Here is a 20620-nt window from a genome sequence, read left to right on the forward strand (position 1 = left end):
CCAAATAAGGGACGGTTGACATCTATGTTCATAGGTAGGTCCAAGGCGGATGTTCTAGTGGGAAGAAGCCAAGAGGGGCCATCCAAGATGGCGGCTTTTGATAAGGCACCGGAATGTTCCATTCGTAGCCGACTCCCCATCGCTCACACATCCAAGTCGTCGTCTGGGTCTTCTTCGTCTATGTCATCTGCAGCATCTGGCTCGTAATAGATCTTCCCCTGGCTGGTTGGCGTCTGCAGCAGAGACGACTTCCTGCAACAGGGCGAGAAGGCGGGGTTACAGGCAGGGTGGAAATGTCGGTCAGAGAACAGCCTTGCCCCCGGGTGGTTTTGGACTACAACTCCCATCAGCCCCTGCCAGTGCAAAATTTTAAAAATTACATAAAGCATAAATTAGGACACGAACGTCCAATCTCTGGTGCTGCCCAAACGTCCCTCTGGAAGACATCTGAAGGCAGCCCTGTTTGAGGTAAAGGTAAAGGGACCCCTGACTATTAGTTCCAGCTGTGGCCGACTCTGGGGTTGTGGCGCTCATCTCGCTTTATTGGCCAAAGGAGCCAGCAGCCGCTTCTGGCGAACCAGAGCAGCGCACGGAAACGCCGTTTACCTTCCCGCCAGAGCGGTATCTATTGATCTACTTGCACTTTGACGTGCTTTCAAACTGCTAGGTTGGCAGGAGCAGGGACCGAGCAACGGGCGCTCACCCCATCGCAGGGATTCAAACCGCCAACCTTCTGATCGGCAAGTCCCAGACTCTGTGGTTTAACCCACAACACCACCCGCGTCCCATGCAGCCCTGTTTAAGGAAGCTTTTAATGTTTGATGCATTACTGTATTTTAATATTTTGCTGGAAGCCGCCCAGAGTGGCTGGGGAAGCCCAGCCAGATGGGCGGGATATAAATAATAAATTATTATTATTATTATTAGGGAGTTGCAGCCATAGGCATCCATTTTTTGTTTTACAAAGAGTAAGGTGCCATCTACGCTATATGTTTAAAGCCATTTTGTACAATTTTATACAGTCATGGCTTCCGCCCCAGGGAATCCTGGGAACTGTGTTTGGTCCAGGGTGCTGAGAGTTGCCAGGAAACCCTCCTGTTCTGCTCAGAGAGCTGCAATTCACAGAGTGGTTTTAACAGTCTATCCCTCTTTCCCATGGAATTCTGGGAAACTAGCTCTAAGAGGGGAAGTGGGGGGGTCTCCTAACATTAGACTACAACTTTAAATACAGTTGAAAACAATTTAGAATCATAGAAATAAGGCAGGTCATGAAAATATACACCTCAAGGGGGTCACAGAAGGCCTGTGCAAAGAAAAGCGCCCGGAAGCTTAATAGTGAAGTTGCCAGAAGCACCTCTGTGGGGAAGGAGTTCCACAACTTAGGGGCCACCACAGAGAAGGCCTTCTCATAGGCTGCTATTCCCACCCCACAAACTTCTGAGGGTGATGGAATAACCAAGGGGGCTCTCGCCCCCCAAATCAGCACCCGAGCAGGACTGCAGGGAAGGAGGTGGCTTGTCAGGCATCGAGGCCCGAGTTCGAGTTCTGTAAGCTGTTTTCATTAAATACAGCCCAGATACATCCAGCAGACTTGAAAAACAAACACGCAGAGTACAATTCTATGTCTGGGTCATAGCTGTCAACTTACAGATTTGAAAATAAGGGACCAGCAGGCTCAAAAATAAGGGATCAGCAGCCAAAATAAGGGATTTTCCAGGCACAGGTATGTTCAACCTCTGAGCTAAAGGCAGAAAGCCCAGCCAGCAGCCAAACGAAGCCTCAAGCAGTGGTTCCCACAGCGCAGCAACCCGGCAAAGGGGATGCAGCAAGGAAAACCACCGTCCCCTCTCCGCTGGGAAGCGCTGAGCAAAGGTGAGTCCCCAGGCAACGCGGCCGATTTGATTGGCACAAGGCATGCAAGCTCCACCCCCCAGTCGTTCTTAGACTCCTTATTGGGTGAGCAACGCAGCCAAGCAACACAGTTGGAGCCTCCCTCCTCTCTGGCCGGCAGGGAGGGAGGGAGGGAGAGGAGCTGCTTCCTTTGAAACCCGGGAAATTTAAGGGACATCATCAATAAGGGACGGCAGCGGGACACGGCGCTGGGATGAGGGACTGTCCCGCCAAATAAGGGACGGTTGACAGCTATGGTCTGGGTAGGCTTTTAAGGTTGTTAATTGGGCTGTGAAAGCAAGACAAAGACACTTGGCAAAGATTGACAACAATAAATCCACATCTCATCCCGACCCCGAAGGACTTACTTTTTGTCGCTGAACTGGTACGGGAGAGGGACGGACTCCTTGGCTCGGCGCTCAGCTTCCGACAGGCGCAGGTTAAAGGTCAAGTTGGCGGCTGGGTCAGCCTGAGAGGAGAAGAAGCCCAGTCAATACCAGTAGGAGGGGGAGATTTGACAGCAAAGCAATGGGACAGCTGCTATCAATCTCAGCCTTGGAACAGGTGAAATGGGTACAAATTTAATGGGCAGGAGGCAGGATCCGGGTGGGCCTGAAACCCTAGTGCCTTGCAAGCCAAGATGGAGTTCTTGCTATTAACTATACCAAGAAAAAAGCACACCAAGAACTCTGGCCAATATAAGTTTCTGTAGTGGGAGTGGTCCCTACTGGCAAATCAATAGTCAATTGTAACAAAAACTAATCCATTCAAAAGTATGTATTCTGACAAAGATTACAGACTCAAATAGAGATTACAAACTCAAACTCATAAGGATATGTATATCCAATTATGGATCAGAAACCAGTAAATTCATGTTAGTTCACAATCAGATTCGACGTGAAGGTCTTGGTTTCAATCACTGAGCAGAAGTCAGAAGTCAATTATGGATCAGAAACCAGGACAGGGCCCTGTTTCGATCAGCTAATTTTTAAAGGGTCCTGTAAGTCTGAAGAATTCGTATAAATATATCCTGTTATTTTCTACGTTTCTCAGAGAAAACAACTACGTGTGAGTAGATCACTGTGTATCTTGAGCTTTTCTGTTATCTCTGAGAAACGTAGAAAGTAGCAGGATATATTTATATGAATTCTTCAAACTTACACGACCCTTTAAAAATTAGCTGATGAAGGGGGAATACATCGAAACAGGGCCCTGTCCTGGTTTCTGATCCATAATTGGATATACATATCCTTGAGTTTGAGTTTGTAATCTCTGTTTGAGTTTGTATTTTTCCTGAATCTCCAGCGCTCAGTTTCATTGACCGTCCACGTGTTCTAGTGTTAAGAGAGGAGAAAAGCTTTGCCTGAAGCCCCGATGAGTCACTGCCAATCAGTGTAGACAATACTGAGCTAGATAAAGGTCTGACTCAACTCAAGGCAGGTTCCTATGTTCCAAGCAAAGAAAGGAGGTTCTGGAGTCCGAGCCCTGCATCTTGTTACTCCTTAAGGTAATTGGGTAGGATTTTTGATTTTTGAATTTTATTGTAATTCATGTTTTTATACTGTATTTTATGCTCTTTTTATAATTAAGTGTTTTAGAGTGTTTTAAATTTGTTGTTAGCTGCCCTGAGCCCAGTTTTTGAACCGGGAAGGGCGGGATATAAAAATTATTATTACAGTGGTGCCTCGCAAGACGAAAAGAATCCGTTCCGCAATTCTCTTCGTCTAGCGGTTTTTTCGTCTTGCCCATTGACGGCTTAGCGGATTAGCGCTATTAGCGGCTTTTAGCGGCTTATCAGCTTAGCGGATAAGCAGATAAGCGGCTTAGCGGCTTAGAAAAAGGGGGGAAGGGGGAAAAAGTCGAAAAAACTCGCAAGACATTTCATCTTGCGAAGCAAGTCCATAGGGAAATTCGTTTTGCGAAGCGCCTCCAAAACGGAAAACCCTTTCGTCTAGCGGGTTTTTCGTCTTGCGAGGCGTTCATCTTGCGGGGCACCACTGTATTATTATTCTTGGAGCTCCAGCACCCAATGAAATTCCCGTCTCATTTGCTGCCACCCCCACCTTACCATTCCTCCACTTGCAGACTCCCTGGCACAAACGGCCTGCTCCCGAGCCCCAGAGCCCACAGAACTGGATGCTAATCTACCGTATTTTTCGCTCCATAAGATGCACTTTTTTCCTCTTATAAAGTAAGGGGGAATGTCTGTGCGTCTTATGGAGCGAATGTGTGGTCCCTGGAGCCAAATTGCTGGAGTGTGGCACACTCTTGGGCTGTTCTTTGGTGGTGGTGGTGGGGAGCCGCGTTGCTCTTCCGGCAGCCTCGCCTTCCCCCTGCAGCCTCGGGAAGCTTTGCAGCAGCGGGCAGGCTGTGCGTTCATGCCCCGCGCTCCTGGGCTGCTGAATGGAGGTGGGGGTGCTGCTCTGCCAGCAGCCTGCCCTTTCTCCTCAAACTTTGGAGCAGCAGGCAAGCTGTTCGCTGAGAGAGGGGAGGAAGAGGACGGAGAGGAGGGGGACCAAGAAGCTGGGTTAAGGGAGACGAGGTACCGTAGGTTGCCGTGAGTGGAGAGTCATGGTAGAGGGCAAGGGAGAGGGAGCAGGGAAGGGGAGAAATTGAAGACATCACCTGAGGAGTTTGGGTGAAAGGGATGGAGAGGAGGAGGCTGGAAAAGGGGGCTTGCAGGCAAAGATGGTATTTTACATGAAGATAGCGAAGAAAGTGATGTCAGTGATTGTGAGCAACTGAGCTTCATAAATTCTGACTCTAGCAGTGATGAGTTCTTGGGGTTCACAGAAGACTAGAAGAGTACTCAAACCTTAAAGTCTCTCTTCATTTGTTAATGACAGTGATAATGGTTCTTAATTGCCACTGTTGACTGCTGTTCACTTTACATGGCTGTAATATGATTCTGATATACCAGTTGTTTATTAAATACGGTATTTGATTCAGAATATTTTTTTCCCTGTTTTCCTCCTCTAAAAGCTAGGTGCGTCTTATGGTCGGGTGCGTCCTATGGAGCGAAAAATACGGTAAATAAGCAAGTAAGGTCACTTACTGTAGGCGAGGCTTTGCCATCCTCTGAACGGTCCCCTTCGGAAACTCCGTCCCGTGGCAGCTCGCCAAGGTGCTTCAGGAGGAAACCCGGAAGGAGCGTAAAGCGTTCTTTCTGGCAGGGAGCAAAAGAGGGGCGAGGGGTGTCAGGAGCAGGTCAGCAATAAATCACACCTAGTAAGGGAAGTTAACTCTTGGTGCAAGGAAACCGGGTCTCAGGAGGCGGGATTTACGACTTGTCAGGTGCGGGTATGGTTGCTCGAGAGTAAACAGGCAAGACTCCAACCTGTCTTTTCCAGGCTTTATTCTTGGTGCAAACTATTTACAGTGCAGAGAGTCGTAAGTTCATGTCTGGCTCAATTGATAGCAGAATCTGGGAGTGGTCGGTTTTTGTACCTCCTCCAGCATAAAAGTCACATCACCCTGTAGCTTTATTAGACTTTACCGATTGGTTGGTAAAGTCTGCTCCCGCGTTGCTCCCGGACGGGAGGAAGGAAGTGAAATGACACCAAGGTTTGGTTCAGAGAAAGAGTTTATTCTGCTCTCCGGATAGCAGAAGGCACTTGGGTGGTCAGCTCACAGCAAGGCCAAAGAAATGAGAGATTCCATGCAGTATATCTATCCTCCAGGCACCCTCTCCCCCTTTCCCCAGGAATCCAGACACGTCAGCTTATACACGTAAGTTGACATCACAGATGTTCCTGCTCCTGTACTCTTAAGCATAAAAGGGTGTATTCCTTATCTTGGGGTAAGAAGATCGCTGTCAGGGGTTCAGGGAGAGAGGCGCAGGTGAGGGAGGAGACAGAGAGTGAGGGGGAAGGATTCCAGAGTGACGAGGAAGAGGATGACAATGACCCAAGATTGTCCATGAGTCCGTCCAGTGAATCGGAGGACTCCCAAAAGGGAGCCCCTCTGGTCAAGCCAAGGGGAGCTAGAGGGGGAAGCAGTCAGGAGCAGGGGAACGAAGGGGGAACCCCCAGTGGGAGTTGGAGAGCGAGACCGGCTGCTCCGCTGGAACGGAGTGAGGGGGGAGGAGTGACCAGTGTGTCAGAAGGAGCAGAACAGGAAGCAGAGAGGGGAAGGAGATCAGGGCAAAACGTCCTGCCGGAAGGGGAGGAAAGTAGTATCGAGGGCAGTGTAACTGTCGAAGGGAAGGTCAGGAGCAACGTACGCGCGCCAAGTTCAAAATGGGAGGCGCGCGGAAATGAAGAGAGTCCTGGGGAGGAGCCTGGTCCCAAAGCCCGAAGGAGGGGGGAGGAGGCGGCAGAGGATTCAGCCTCTGGAGAGTCCCGAAGGGAGAGAACACAGGGGGGCAGAAAGACCCTGCGGAAAAGGAAAGAGAGAAAGAGGTGGACCAGTACAAGCCTCTTAAACTGGTGTAGAGGGGGTACTGACTCAGAGGGGACTTCAGCGGTCTAAGCGTAACAGACGTAGAGTCACGGAGCTCGGATGTAAAGCTAATAATGTTCTTCAATAAAAGCTTTTGTACATAAGCTGGAGTGGACTTTGGTCTCTTGTGAGCTGGGACCACGGGTGACTCTGACAATCGCCAACTCTAAGAGCACTCCTGGCGCCGTTCCCGGGGGGCTGACAAGGTCTGCGCGTCAGTGTGGCCAGGATGTAAGATAAGACCCAGATGAGATGTAAGGTAAGACCCAGATGTGTCATCCCTGCTCCACTCGGAACTGACAAGGCCATCCATCATTACCAGCCTTCATGGACTGATAAGGGAGAGTGCTTTGTTTATACAGCTGGGTTCCTGTTATGCATTTGCTCAACAGCTCAAGTTAATGGTTTTTAGCTAATGCACCCTTGGAGAAGGAAAAACGTGATTTTGGGGCCCGTTTCAGACGGACTGAACAGTCAGATTTTAGATTTGGGAAACCCAGCCTTTTCCTTCCCTCCCTGCGCCGAAGCTTACTGCGCAGAATGGGCGCTGGCAGGGGCGTACTTCCCCCCTCTCCGGTTTGCTCAGGCTCTGTGTTGAGGCTCTCCCTAGCATCCCCTGGTCCCTTCACCTCTTCTTCACTGGAGGAGGAACTGCTTCACAAGATTTTCGGAGGATCCCTGTAACGCAATTCCCCCTCTATCTCTCGCCTCTCTGCTGATGGCAGTTCCCTGACACACCTGCTGCGCTGCCCAGTCCACCTCCCCGTCAGACCCCTGAACAGCCTCACCTTCCGCAGCACTTTGCCACCTTTCTTCCTGTGCAACGTGACGGCGACTCGGGGAGCCTCGTCCCCCTGGGACACATCCCACGGCGCCGGCTCCAGAGCCACCACAACACGAGCCAGGGCATGCAAGGCTTCCAGCTGTCCAAAATGGTGCAAGTCCCCATGGACTAGGGTCACCAGCCGGGCAATTTTCAGACCTGCAGAAGATCAGGAAATGTTGGGAAAGCCACGAGACCCGTCACGTCAGCACAACAGCCTTTTTTTCTTGTTAATATATCTTCATTAAAGATTTCTGAGTTTACAAAAATACACGCGTTGTCTCTTTTTTCAAGTTGCGTTTTCTACAAATCAGTTTCATTTCTTGCGAGACATTGGTGTTACATACAGTGTTAGACAGGGGTCAGCAAACTTTTTTGGCAGGGGGCCGGTCCACTGTCCCTCAGACCTTGTGGGGGGCAGGACTATATTTTGAAGGGGGGGGGAATGAACGAATTCCTACGCCCCACAAATAACCCAGAGGTGCATTTTAAATAAAAGGACACATTTTATTCATGTAAAAACACGCTGATTCCTGGACCATCTGTGGGCCAGATTTAGAAGGCGATTGGACCGGATCCGGCTCCCGGGCCTTAGTTTGCCTACCCATAGGTTAGGAAGAAAAGAGGAGGAGGGGGAATGGTGAGTAGGGTGGGGTCAGCTAGTTATGCTTCTTTTCGTCTACTTAGTGTATGTGTGGGGTTTTGTGTCAGCGTTACTCGTGTGGGTTCTCTTACTATTCACTTATTATATTTCCTTGGTGGTGAGAGAGGTTGGGGTGCAGCTTAGGGTGTGGTTGGTTGTCTCTGCTTGGCTGTACAGTGGTACCTCAGGTTAAGTACTTAATTCGTTCTGGAGTCTGTAACCTGAAGCCTATGTAACCCAAGGTACCACTGTAGTGAGATTTGTTTTGTGTGAGAGCGGGGTCTGTGTGTGTGTTTTTGAATCGGGTTAGCCAGATCGATTTGTATGTTGTCGGTGGATTCTTGTTGTTAGGCTGCGTATGTGATAAAGGGGAACCATACCAGGGTGAAGGCGTCTTCTTCTATTTGCCCCCATGTCAGTTTCAGTTTATTCATAGCTGTCAACTTTTCTTGCGAGGAAGCCTATTCGGAATAAGGGAATTTCCCTTCAAAAAAAAGTTGCCAGCTATGGTTTATTGATTAGTTTTTTCTAATAAGGCTGTTTCCCGTACTATTTGATACCATTGGTCCATGTTTACTCCTGACAGGTCTCTCCAGTGTCTGGCTATGATGTTTCTGGCTGCTAAAAGTAGGTGGGTTATGAGTTCTTTGTGGTGTAAGTGGGCATTATTGTCTTGGGAGATGTTTAGCAGAGGTCTTTGACTCCCCCAAAGAGCTCAGCGATCAGGCAGGGATACAGTGGTGCCTCTCAAGACGAAATTAATCCGTTACGCGATTCTCTTCGTATAGCAGTTTTTTCGTCTTGCGAAGCAAGCCCATTGACATCTTAGCGGATTAGCGCTATTAGCGGTTTAGCGGCTTTTAGCGATCAGCTGTTAAGCGGCTTATCAGCGGATCAGCTGATAAGCAGCTTAACGGCTTAGGAAAAGGGGGGAAAAAGGGGGGAAACCCCGCGGGAACTCGCAAGACATTTTCGTCTTGCGAAGCAAGCCCATAGGGAAATTCGTTTTGCGAAGCGCCTCCAAAAGGAAAACCCTTTCAACTAGCGGGTTTTCCGTCTTGCGAGGCGTTCGTCTTGCGGGGCACCACTGTATAAGGAAGCAGGCCAAGGTAACCTGGACCCAAAGTTTTTAAGGGCCTTGTAAATGCATATGAGAAAATTAACGTCAGAAGAGTCCTGCTGGATCAGGCCAATGGAGCACCTAGTCCAGCATCCTGTTCTGACAGTGGCCAATCACGTGCCCATTATGGAAAACCTGCAAGCAGGATTCGAACGCAGGAGCGGCCCTCTCCCCTCTTGTGGTTTCCAGTAATTGGAATGCAGGGGCATTGACGTTGGAGGCAGAACACAGCCGTAACGGCTAGTAAGTTTTGACAGCCCCCTCCGCCATGAATTTCCTCAACCCTCTTTTAAAGCTACCCTAGGCTTCCTAGGGTATATAAGGGTGGTATAAGGCACACGGGTGGCGCTGTGGGTTAAACCACAGAGCCTAGGACTTGATCAGAAGGTCGGCGGTTCGAATCCCCGCGACGGGGTGAGCTCCCGTTGCTCAGTCCCTGCTCCTGCCAACCTAGCAGTTCGAAAGCACGTCAAAGTGCAAGTAGATAAATAGGTACCACTCCGGTGGGAAGGTAAACGGTGTTTCCGTGCTGCTCTGGTTTGCCAGAAGCGGCTTAGTCATGCTGGCCACATGACCTGGAAGCAAGATGAGCACCGCAACCCCAGTCAGCCACGACTGGACCTAATGGTCAGGGGTCCCTTTACCTTTACCTTTAGGCTTCCTTGATTCCGACAAAGGTCCGTATAGTGAAAGCTCTGGTTTTCCCAGTAGTGATGTATGGAAGTGAGAGCTGGACCATAAAGAAGGCTGATTGCCGAAGAATGGGTGCTTTCAAATTCTGGTGCTGGAGGAGACTCTTGAGAGTCCCATGGACTGCAAGAAGATCCAACCTCTCCATTCGGAAGGAAATCAGCCCTGAGTGCTCACTGGAAGGACAGATCCTGAAGCTGAGGCTCCAAGACTTTGGCCACCTCATGACAAGAGAAGACTCCCTGGAAAAGGGATGTTGGGAAGGATGGAGGGTGCAAGGAGAAGGGGACGATGAGGATGAGATGGTTGGACAGTGTTCTCAAAGCTACCAGCATGAGTTTGACCAAACTGCGGGAGGCAGTGGAAGACAGGAGGGCCTGGCATGCTCTGGTCCAGGGGGTCACGAAGAGGCGGACACGACTAAACAACAAGGCTTCCTTGAAAACATCCCCCCTCTCTCACCAGCAGCCTTTGCTCTCCTGGGCAGCTGCGGAAGGACCTGGCAGACGCCGGCAAATGGCAAACGGAGAAGCAGCCAGCTCAGCGAATCCAGCACGACCGTGACAGGGCCTGGAGACCCTGGAGTCAACCGGCCCACCAATTCCGAGGCACAGAAGTCTCCCAGGGTGAAGCCATGGGGCTCCCCAGCCCAGCCCAGGGGATCCCGGAAGGCATCGTGGAACTGTATCCTTGGATAAAACATATTGACATCTTAATAATAATAATAATAACAACAACAACAACAACCACCACCTATGGGCCAGATTAAGGCAGGACTGTCTATCTAGAGGAGAAAGAAAATCCTACTGGAAGCTGCTACATTATAGAAACCAGATAATATGTGTGTGTGTGTTTAAACCAGTGTCTCCCAAACTCACTTCTCAGTTGTTTTTGTACTACAACTCCCATAATTCCTAGCTGGCAAGACCAGCGGTCAGGCATGATGAGATCTGTAGTCCGAAAACAGCTGGAGACCCAAGTTTGGGAAACGCTGGTTCAAATCTATTTACTGAAGTTTCTAAGCATTCAAGAGAAAACTCCTTAAAGCCTTAAAATTTTAATAATCTCTCGGACTTCCGGGATATCGCGAACGGGTAATGGCGGATTCCCTCCGAGCTCTGGAGGGAATCGGCTCCGCTAAGGACGGGTCTTGCCGTGCCGGCGACACGGGGACCCTTAGAAACCGCAGGCGCTGAAGCCTGCGGACATGGAGACTCGGCGGGCACCTTAAGCGCCCTCCCCGACCCGCGAAGAGCCTTTTTAAAGGCTACGGAGGGGACCGGAGAGTGGCGTGGAGCTGAGAGTCGATCGCTGCCTTGGCGGAGCGAAGCCGCGAGCCATGACCGGAGAGCGCTATCTTTCTTCCTGAAATTTGGACTGAAAAAACAACTCGTGAGTAGAAGGAAATTTTGGCACTAAAAGTTTTATCATTGAATTTGAGTACGAGCGGGGGATGTGTTAAAAAGGAAGTCCACACTCCCCCCCCCACCAAAAGACTTAAAGCAAGGAGAGGAGCACTAAGTCGGAAAGACTCTGGTGTTGAAAGGAGAAAGAACACTTTCATAAATTGGTTGAAAAAGTTACTTGTGCTGGAGTGAAGAGAGGGGAATCCCAGAGGTTTTGCTTTTGGCGGACCCCCCCCCCGAACCCGGGCAGTGCCCTGCTTGGGAACCCGAGAGAAAAAACAAGGTGTTTGACAGCTGTCAAAAGAGCTGTCAAACGGACGTCAGCTTGGAAATTGAGTTAAAACTGTGTTATAACTATATTGTTGGGACTAAAAGTGTTACATTAAATTGACTGGAAACAAACTAATTCTGAATAACAAAGTAACGAACTGTTGGAAAAGAACTATGATGGAAATCCCCCTGGAGGGAACTAAAGACATTGCAATGGCTGCGGAAGGAAAACTACTGGCAGAGATAAAAAAAATGTTTTCCCTGGTGGGAGCTCTGCAAGAGCAGAGCTTAGCCATGAGAGATCAACTGATGACCTTCAATCTTAAACTAAACAAATCTGTTGGTGGAGCTAACCGGATGGAAAAAGAATCTGCAGCTGCAGAAAAAGAGACAACTTCAGAACTGGGGGAAAAAGAAGAAAAAGAAGAAGGAGTTCAGGAGGAAGAGAGCAATCAAATATCTGTAACTTTTGGGAGGAAAAGAAGTGAAAAAGACAACCAATGGATCATAAATCTGCAAAGAGAGAGAAAGATGGAAGTCCCTGGAACAACTGAAACATTAAGCTACGAAAGAACGAATAAGTATGATGGAGACTTCTTCTTTAAGCTGCAACATGGGAGATCTGTTGATCCTGGACAAAGACTGTTTTTGTTTGAAAAATATGAGGAACTGGTGACAGAATTCCTTCGAGAAGAGAAGATCAATAAAAAGGACTATAAACAAAATTGCTGGAGAGTGATTAACGGGGGCCTAAGGGCCTCTGATGTGAGAAATCCGGGTTAAATCTGTCTTTTTTTTCTTGGGGATATTAATGTGGGAAGGGGCAAATACCGGGACAGAGGGGGAGGGGAGTGCAGAGTGGTAAAAGTCTGGGGTTTAGAATAGAAATATTATTGTTTTTTGATTTAATATAAAGAGTAAGGAATTTGTGGGAGAGAAATTAGGCCGACCTTAGAGAAACAACTTAATATGTATAATGGGATTTAAAGTAAAAATGGATAAAGGATAAATTATAAGAAAAGATATGAATAATATTTAAGAGATTTGAACAAATAACTTGCTGAGATATTTAATGAAATGGGAAGGTGGCTGGGGGGGGTGGGGGGAAGTCACTGAAAGAGGGTAATGATTGTAAGGGTATGAAACTACAGATATTCTGTTTTGTGTTTTGTGTTTATGATATATGTTTGTGTTTGTTTAAAAAAATTTTTGAAAATCCAATAAAAATATTTAAAAAAAAAAAAAAATTTTAATAATCTCTCATTTATAAAGTTCACTAAGTGCATACATTACATAATATTAATCGACACTTTAACTTGCAATACGAAAATTTAATTCAGCGTGCGGCCCGCCGGTCCTGTGTCAAAGTTCTCTGGCGGCCTACTTGGTATGGAAAGTCGGACCGCCCCATTCTAAGCGGCGTGCAAATATTTTTTTTAAGCATGCAATTTGTAAGATCAATTGGAATTAATCAAAAAAAGCAGAAAGAGTTTGTATCACTGTTCACAACATACAATTACAATATAAAAATCGCAAAATGGATCATCCAAACAGGAACGAAAACAAACCAATAATCCCCCCTCCCACAACACATTTAAAAGAGCAACGGATGTCAATCATCCAAAGGCCTGGTTGAAAAGGAATATCTTTACCTAAAGGTGCACAATGACGGCACCAGGTGAGCCTCCCTGGGGAGAAGATCACAGATGGGGAGCCACCGCAGAAAAGGCCCCGTTCTCGAGTTGCCACCCTCCAGACCTCTCATGGAGGAGGCATATGAAGAAGAGTCTCCGACGATGATCTCAGGGTCCTAGCAGTGACTCCCCTGAGGACATCGGTGACCAGGCAGGTATATAAGGGAGGTATCCTGGACCCAAGTACAGTGGTGCCTCGCAAGACGAAAATAATCCGTTCCGCGAGTCTCTTCGTCTAGCAGTTTTTTCGTCTTGCGAAGCATCCCTATTAGCGGCTTAGCAGATTAGCACTATTAGCGGCTTAGCGGCTATTAGCGGCTTAGCGGCTATTAGCGGCTTAGAAAAAGGGGGGGGGAAGGGAAAAAACTCGCAAGACTCGCAAGACGTTTTCGTCTTGCGAAGCAAGCCCATAGGGAAATTCGTCTTGCGAAGCGCCTCGAAAAACGGAAAACCCTTTCGTCTAGAAGACGGGTTTTTCGTCTTGCGAGGCATTCGTCTTGCGGGGCACCACTGTAGTCCCAGGCTTTGTGAATTCATTCAAGAACCTTGAACATGGTCTGGGGTCCTAGGGGCAGCCAGTGCAAGCTTTTAAGCGCTGCAGTGATGTGCTGGCAACTGTCTGTCCCATCAACAGCCCAGCTGCAGCACTTTGCATGGGCTGGAGCCTCCAGAACAGGTCCAAGGGCAGCTCCACATAGAGCAGGTATGTCCAACCAGTACCTCTCGATCTACCGGTAGATCCCCGGCTGATCCCGGAAGATCGCAAGACCCTTATCGCTTGTGGGATTAAATAAAGTTTACTGAAAGTTAACAAATAAAAGCTGAAGAATTCTGGGCAATCGTACCCCGAAAAAGCTCAAATACTCTGGGCTCAACAACTCTGGGCAATCCAACCAGCCCACGAACACTCCTTTTTGCGACAATAGGTAGATCACTGCCAGTTTTTTTTATACTGTGTGCATTAATCGGGTCTGGAGGTTACCAGCACATGAAACACATTGGCCAGGCTATCTCAGTGGCTTTCTCGCACTCACCGGGAAGTGACTTCAGCGCTGAATCCAGCCTTGAATTCTTCCTCCGGGACCTCAAAGCTGAAAACGTGAACAGATTCATCCCTAAAAGAGGAATGGAGGCGAGAGCTGATTTTGCTTTCGGGGGAGAGAGAAAGGGGTCCCTTCACTGTCCAAAGCAGAGGAAAGCGGAGATTGAGGGCAAGAAGACTGGGCTCCAGAGGGAGAACGTGAGCTGGTTCTAGACTTCTTTGGTGAGCCACACCTGTCTGAAATGATCAGGGTGGCATATTGTGGTTATGGAGCACCAGGAGTGGGGAGGTTGGAGGTGCAAATCTCCTTCAGAACGTACTCACAACTTAAAGTTTGATGTCACTGATAAGGGCATATCAGATGCCTATTTCAGTTTGGGTACTGATTGACGATACACCCACAATATAAGAGGAAACATATTACCGTATTTTTTGCCCCATAGGACGCACTTTTCCCCTCCAAAAATGAAGGGGAAATTTGTGTGCGTCCTATGGGGCGAATGCAGGCTTTCGCTGAAGCCTGGAGAGCAAGAGGCATCGGTGCGCACCGACTCCTCTCACTCTCCAGGCTTCAGGAAGCTATCCGCAAGCCTTGCAAGCCCGGCGGGAGTTCCCGCGGGCTCACAAGGCTTGCGGGCAGCAGCCTGCAGCCCCGGCGAGTGTCCACAAGCCTTGCGCGCCTGGCGGGAGGTCCTGCCGAGCGCGTGAGGCTTGGGGGGGCAGCCTGCCGCCCGAAGCACGCGGAGCCCTCCAGAGGGTGCCCCGTGCTTCGGGCAGGTGTGCGCAAGGCTTGGGGCAGCAGCCGCGGCTGGGGGGGGGGAAATAAATTTTTTAAATTCATTTCCCCCCCCCCAAAAAAAAAACAAGGTGCGTTCTATGGGCCGGTGTGCCCTTTAGGACGAAAAATACGGTATTACTCTAACTGAACGTTTACAGGCCACTATTCCACAAAGCTGCACTCAGCAGCACATATGCAGAAAATGTGTGTGTGTAACACACAGTGACTGAATACCTTCCTGCACCTCATATTTCTGGCCACTCATAAGATTCCTCCACTCTCCTGTACGTACAGTCATACCTCAGGTTCAATACGCTTCGAGTTGAGTGCGTTCGAGTTGCGCTCCGCAGCAACCCAGAAGTAACGGAGCACATTACTTCTGGGTTTCGCCGCTTGCGCATGCGCACTCAAAATGACATCCAGCGCATGTGCAGAAGTGGCAAAAAGCGACGCATGCGTGCTTAGACGTGCCGTCGATTGATATGTTTACCTCTAGATGCGAACGGGGCTCCGTAACGGATCCCGTTCGTATCTAGAGGTACCACTGTATATGATATTTTGAGGATTTCCTCGTGGATCTGGAGAGAGGACAGTTGCAGCTACCTGGCCCGCCCACCCAAACCATCCTTGCCTTGTGGTGGTGGTGGGGAGTGGGCTAAGTGCCCAAAGTCTAAAGGCGAATTTCACCCACCTTTGGGCCGACGCTTCCACGAAACTCTTGAGGAGGGTGCGGCCCTCGCAGGCGACGGAGTCTGCAGGAGGAAAACCCAGGATGAATGGAGAACAGATTGGCCACCGGAAGTCTTTCAATAATAATAATAATTTATTATTTGTAACCCCACCCATCTCACAGGGTTGCTTCAGCCACTCTGTGCAGCTTTCAACATAAGGTAAAATAAAGGGACCCCTGACCATTAGGTCCAGTCGTGGCCGACTCTGGGGTTGCGGCACTCATCTCGCTTTATTGGCCGAGTGAGCCGGCGTACAGCTTCCGGGTCATGTGGCCAGCAGGACTAAGCCGCTTCTGGCAAACCAGAGCAGCGCACAGAGACGCCGTTTACCTTCCCGCCGGAGCGGTACCTATTTATCTACTTGCACTTTGACATGCTTTTGAACTGCTAGGTTGGCAGGAGCAGGGACCGAGCAAAGGGAGCTCACCATCGCGGGGATTTGAACCGCCAACCTTCTGATTGGCAAATCCTAGGCTCTGTGGTTTAACGCACAGCACCACCCGCGTCCCATAGCTTTCAACATATATAAAAACAAAATAAAGATTGCCTCATACACCACCTTCCGCCTTCATTTCCCTCCTGGAACCCCCTCTTTTACTTGAATCCTCCCAGCCCACACTTCCCCCTTAATCCCCTGCCCTAAAACCCCTGCACCTCTCCCTTAAGTCCCTGCCCCATGTCCCCTCCACTTCCATAGGAGCTATGAAGAAAAGGAGACAGACAGCATCTTAAAAAGCAGAGACATCACCTTGCCAACAAAGGTCCATATAGTTAAAGCTCTGGTTTTCCCAGTAGTGATGTATGGAAGTGAGAGCTGGACCATAAAGAAGGCTGATCACCAAAGAATGGATGCTTTGAATTCTGGTGCTGGAGGAGACTCTTGAGAGTCCCATGGACAGCATGAAGATCAAACCTCTCCATTCTGAAGGAAATCAGCCCTGAGTGCTCCCTGGAAGGACAGATCCTGAAGCTGAGGCTCCAAGACTTTGGCCACCTCATGAGAAGAGAAGACTCCCTGGAAAAGACCCTGATGTTGGGAAAGATGGAGGGCGCAAGGAGAAGGGGACGACGGAGGACGAGATGGTGGGACAGTGTTCTTGAAGTGACCAGCATGAGTTTGACCAAACTGCGGGAGGCAGTGGAAGACAGGAGGGCCTGGCGTGCTCTGGTCCAGGGGGGTCACAAAGAGTCGGACACGACAAAATGACTCAACAACAACAACAAGTATTGCCCTGCTGGGAAGGTCGCTCATAGAAACAACAACAACAACTAAACAACAACAAGGTCTCATTTCCCAATCTTGGGTCCCTAAATGTTCATAGAGCATACCCTGAGGATCCTCTAGTCCAGGCATAGGCAATCTCGGCCCTCCAGATGTTTTTGGGACTACAACTCCCATCACCCCTAGCTAACAGGGCCAGTGGTCAGGGATGATGGGAGTTGTAGTCCCAAAACAGCTGGAGGGCCGAGATTGCCTATGCCTGACCTAGTGAAGGAAAAGGGGGCAAGGGGAATGGCCAAGCCCCCCCACCCCAGGCCTCTGATTCACCCCCACAGCAGCTGCTAACAAAGTGGGGCAAGAGACACCCCCCCCTTAAACCTCACAGAATTTCAGATTTGGAAGGGGTTCCCCAGGGGTCATCTACTCCACCCCCTTGCAATGCAGGAATCTCAGCTAAGGCCTCCTTGAAAGGTGGGTCCCTGCCCCGCCCCACTCCAGTGGGGGGGGGTCCTCCTTCTTCCCCCCCCCCACCTCACCTTGGATAAGGACGAGACCCTCGGCCCCTCCGGCCACCAGCTCCCCAAGCATCCCTTCCCTGCCTCCCCCGCCCCTCGGCGCCGGCGCCTTCGTCCTCGCTCACGCCGCCCGGCGCGCTCCGCTGACGTCATTGTACGGACAAGCGGGTCCGCCGCGCCCGCGAAGGCCCTTTGTACGGAAAGCCGCCGCATGGGCGCCGCCATGTTGAAGGATGCGGTTTTTGAGGCTGCCGGTTTGTAGTGATTTGAGGGGGAATAATTCCCCAGCAACACGGGAGACCCTCCCCGGATTTAAAATAGCTGCCGTGAACGCGGCTTGGAAACGCGAAGGGTCCTGTCCCTGTGTATGCAGATTATATATTTATATTTTTGGACAGGCAGCAGTCGGGACGCCTGAAAAAGGTCCTCATTGGTCTGGCCTGTGGGGGCTGACGGGAGTTGTAGTCCCAAACCCCTGGAGGGCGCCAGGCTGGCCTGCAGGTATCCTCGTTTGCTGAACCAGAGATGCTGGGCCTTTCGCAGCAGCAGCTGGACTTGAAAACGGCAAACCGCCTTGGCAGAAAGGCGGCAACGTGAATGCAATGAATGAATTAACAATAAAGTATCAGAACATGGACAAGAGCACGGCACTAGCCTGGGGAAGATTCAACCTGTTGAATTTCTGCCTGCCCTTTGGTGCTTACACATCAGGCAGGCGCCATTTATATTTAAAGGATCTAGGAGTCTTGGTTGACCACAAGCTTGACATGAGCCAACAGTGTGACGCGGCAGCTAAAAAAGCCAATGCAATTCTGGGCTGCATCAATAGGAGTATAGCATCTAGATCAAGGGAAGTAATAGTGCCACTGTATTCTGCTCTGGTCAGACCTCACCTGGAGTACTGTGTCCAGTTCTGGGCACCACAGTTCAAGAAGGACACTGACAAACTGGAACGTGTCCAGAGGAGGGCAACCAAAATGGTCCAAGGCCTGGAAACAATGCCTTATGAGGAACGGCTAAGGGAGCTGGGCATGTTTAGCCTGGAGAAGAGGAGGTTAAGGGGTGATATGATAGCCATGTTCAAATATATAAAAGGATGTCACATAGAGGAGGGAGAAAGGTTGTTTTCTGCTGCTCCAGAGCAATGGTTCCAAACTACAAGAAAGAAGATTCCACCTAAACATTAGGAAGAACTTCCTGACAGTAAGAGCTGTTTGACAGTGGAATTTGCTGCCCAGGAGTGTGGTGGAGTCTCCTTCTTTGGAGGTCTTTAAGCAGAGGCTTGACAACCATATGTCAGGAGTGCTCTGATGGGGTTTCCTGCTTGGCAGGGGGTTGGACTCGATGGCCCTTGGGGTCTCTTCCAACTCTAGGATTCTATGATTCTATATTGTTTCATCGGCGCTTTTGAAGCCCTCCCTTTTACAAGATGCATTTTTAAGTAATAATAAGTTCCCAGGATTCCCTGGGCAGAAGCCATGACTGTTTAAAATGGTATGACACGGCTTTAAACATATAGTGCAGACACAACCTTACTCTTTGTAAAAAAAAAAATGGATGCCTATGGCTGCAACTCCCTAATAATAATAATTTGTTGTTGTTTAGTCGTTTAGTCGTGTCTGCCTCTTTGTGACCCCCTGGACCAGAGCACGCCAGGCCCTCCTGTCTTCCACTGCCTCCCGCAGTTTGGTCAAACTCATGCTGGTAGCTTCGAGAACACTGTCCCACCATCTCGTCCTCTGTCGTCCCCTTCTTCTTGTAATAATAATAATAATAATAATAATAATAATAATAATAATAATTTATTTATACTCTGCCCATCTGGCTGGATTTCCCCAGCCACTCTGGGCGGCTTCCAACCAAATATTAAAAACAATACAGTGTCAGACATTAAAAACTTCCCTAAACAGGGCTGCCTTCAGATGTCTTCTAAAAGTCAGATAGTTTACTATTTCCTTGACATCTGACAGGATGGTGTTCCATGGGGCGGGCGCCACCACCGAGAAGGCCCTCTTCCTGGTTCCCTGCAACCTTGCTTCTTGCAGGGAGGGAACCGCCAGAAGGCCCTCGGAGCTGGACCTCAGTGTCTGGGCTGAACGATGGGGGTGGAGACGCTCCTTCAGATATACTGGGCCTTTGAGGCCATTTAGGGCTTTAAAGGTCAGCATCAACACTTTGAATTGTGCTCGGAAATGTCCTGGGAGCCAATGAAGATCTTTCAGGACCGGTGTTATATGGTCTCAGCGGCCGCTCCCAGTCCACAGTCTAGCTGCCGTATTCTGGATTAATAAAGTGGGTCTTTTCGGTGCCTGTTAAATGCCTCCCTCTTCCAACAAACCTTTTAAGGAGAGATATTTCTCAGGCTGCATCTGCTTTAGGATTGTTTCAACACAGGGAAGCATTTTTTAAATAATGTATGGAATTTTGTAGTTGGTTTTTTTTGGTGATGCTTTTATTGCAAAACTGCTTTGAGATATCTCATGGACATTCTCATACTGTTTTTCTCCTCCCTAGCAGATAGATATTGAGTGGGGAAAGGGCCCACCCATTAGCCTGGAAGGGACCATCCCTTAGTAGGAACTGAAGTGTAGTTGGGTTCCCACAAGGCAAGACACAAGCGATAACAACAAGAACCTTAATTGAACTACATACCTGGGAAACAGGGGCAAAGCAACTGCTTATATACATGCCTAAAAGCCTGGGCCACTCCCACTCCCGACATGATTGGCTGTCTAAACTTCCAAGCTGCGAATCACGACTCATGAGTTCAAGGGCCAATGGCAGAGGCCCAAATCCTGAAATGTTGTGTGATTGGACATCATGTATCGAATCAGAACTCACGAGCTCAGGTTCCTCAGTCCAGACTTGAGCTCAGACAAACACAGATCCACTGAATACAGTGGTGCCCCACAAGACGAATGCCTCGCAAGACAGAAAACCCGCTAGACGAAAGGGTTTTCCGTTTTGGAGGCGCTTCGCAAAACGAATTTCCCTATGGGCTTGCTTCGCAAGACAGAATGTCTTGCGAGTTCCTGCGGGGTTTTTTCCTCCCCCCCCTTTTTCTAAGCCGCTAAGCCGCTTATCAGCTGATCCGATAAGCCGCTAAGCCGCTAAAAGCCGCTAAGCCGCTAATAGCGCTAATCCGCTAAGCCGTCAATGGGCTTACTTCGCAAGACGAAAAAACCGCTAGACGAAGAGACTCGCGGAACGGATTAATTTCGTCTTGCGAGGCACCACTGTACATAACAGGAACCATCACTTGGCAACCTTTTGAGGTTTGATGAGGACATTTAAATGGCCAGCTAAGGCCGTTCTCTTGCTAAGATGCTTGTCTGACTAGGTTCAGCAGCAACAGA

General features: G+C 49.3%; 1 protein-coding gene and 1 long non-coding RNA gene across 2 annotated transcripts in view; one reads left to right on the forward strand and one right to left on the reverse strand.

Annotated features, from left to right (window-relative positions):
- LOC309326839 overlaps nt 1–168 on the forward strand; it is a 163304-nt gene extending 163136 nt beyond the window's left edge. Inside the window, exon 3 of the long non-coding RNA XR_014150374.1 lies at nt 35–168. This is a non-coding gene — a long non-coding RNA (uncharacterized lncRNA). The remainder of the gene's footprint in view (nt 1–34) is intronic.
- ELP5 (elongator acetyltransferase complex subunit 5) lies at nt 116–17366 on the reverse strand. The gene is made up of 8 exons (XM_081835802.1): nt 17286–17366; nt 15488–15548; nt 14011–14091; nt 10069–10295; nt 7119–7312; nt 4946–5056; nt 2259–2359; nt 116–252 (listed from the first exon to the last, which is right to left on the reverse strand). The coding sequence occupies exons 1-8, from the start codon at nt 17335–17337 to the stop codon at nt 144–146; spliced, it is 936 nt and encodes a 311-aa protein (XP_081691928.1). The 5' UTR covers nt 17338–17366; the 3' UTR covers nt 116–143.
- Between the last annotated feature and the right edge of the window lie 3254 nt (nt 17367–20620).

This window comes from Podarcis erhardii, assembly GCF_964252035.2.
Source record: "Podarcis erhardii genome assembly, chromosome: 13".
NCBI classification, from domain to species: domain Eukaryota; kingdom Metazoa; phylum Chordata; class Lepidosauria; order Squamata; family Lacertidae; genus Podarcis; species Podarcis erhardii.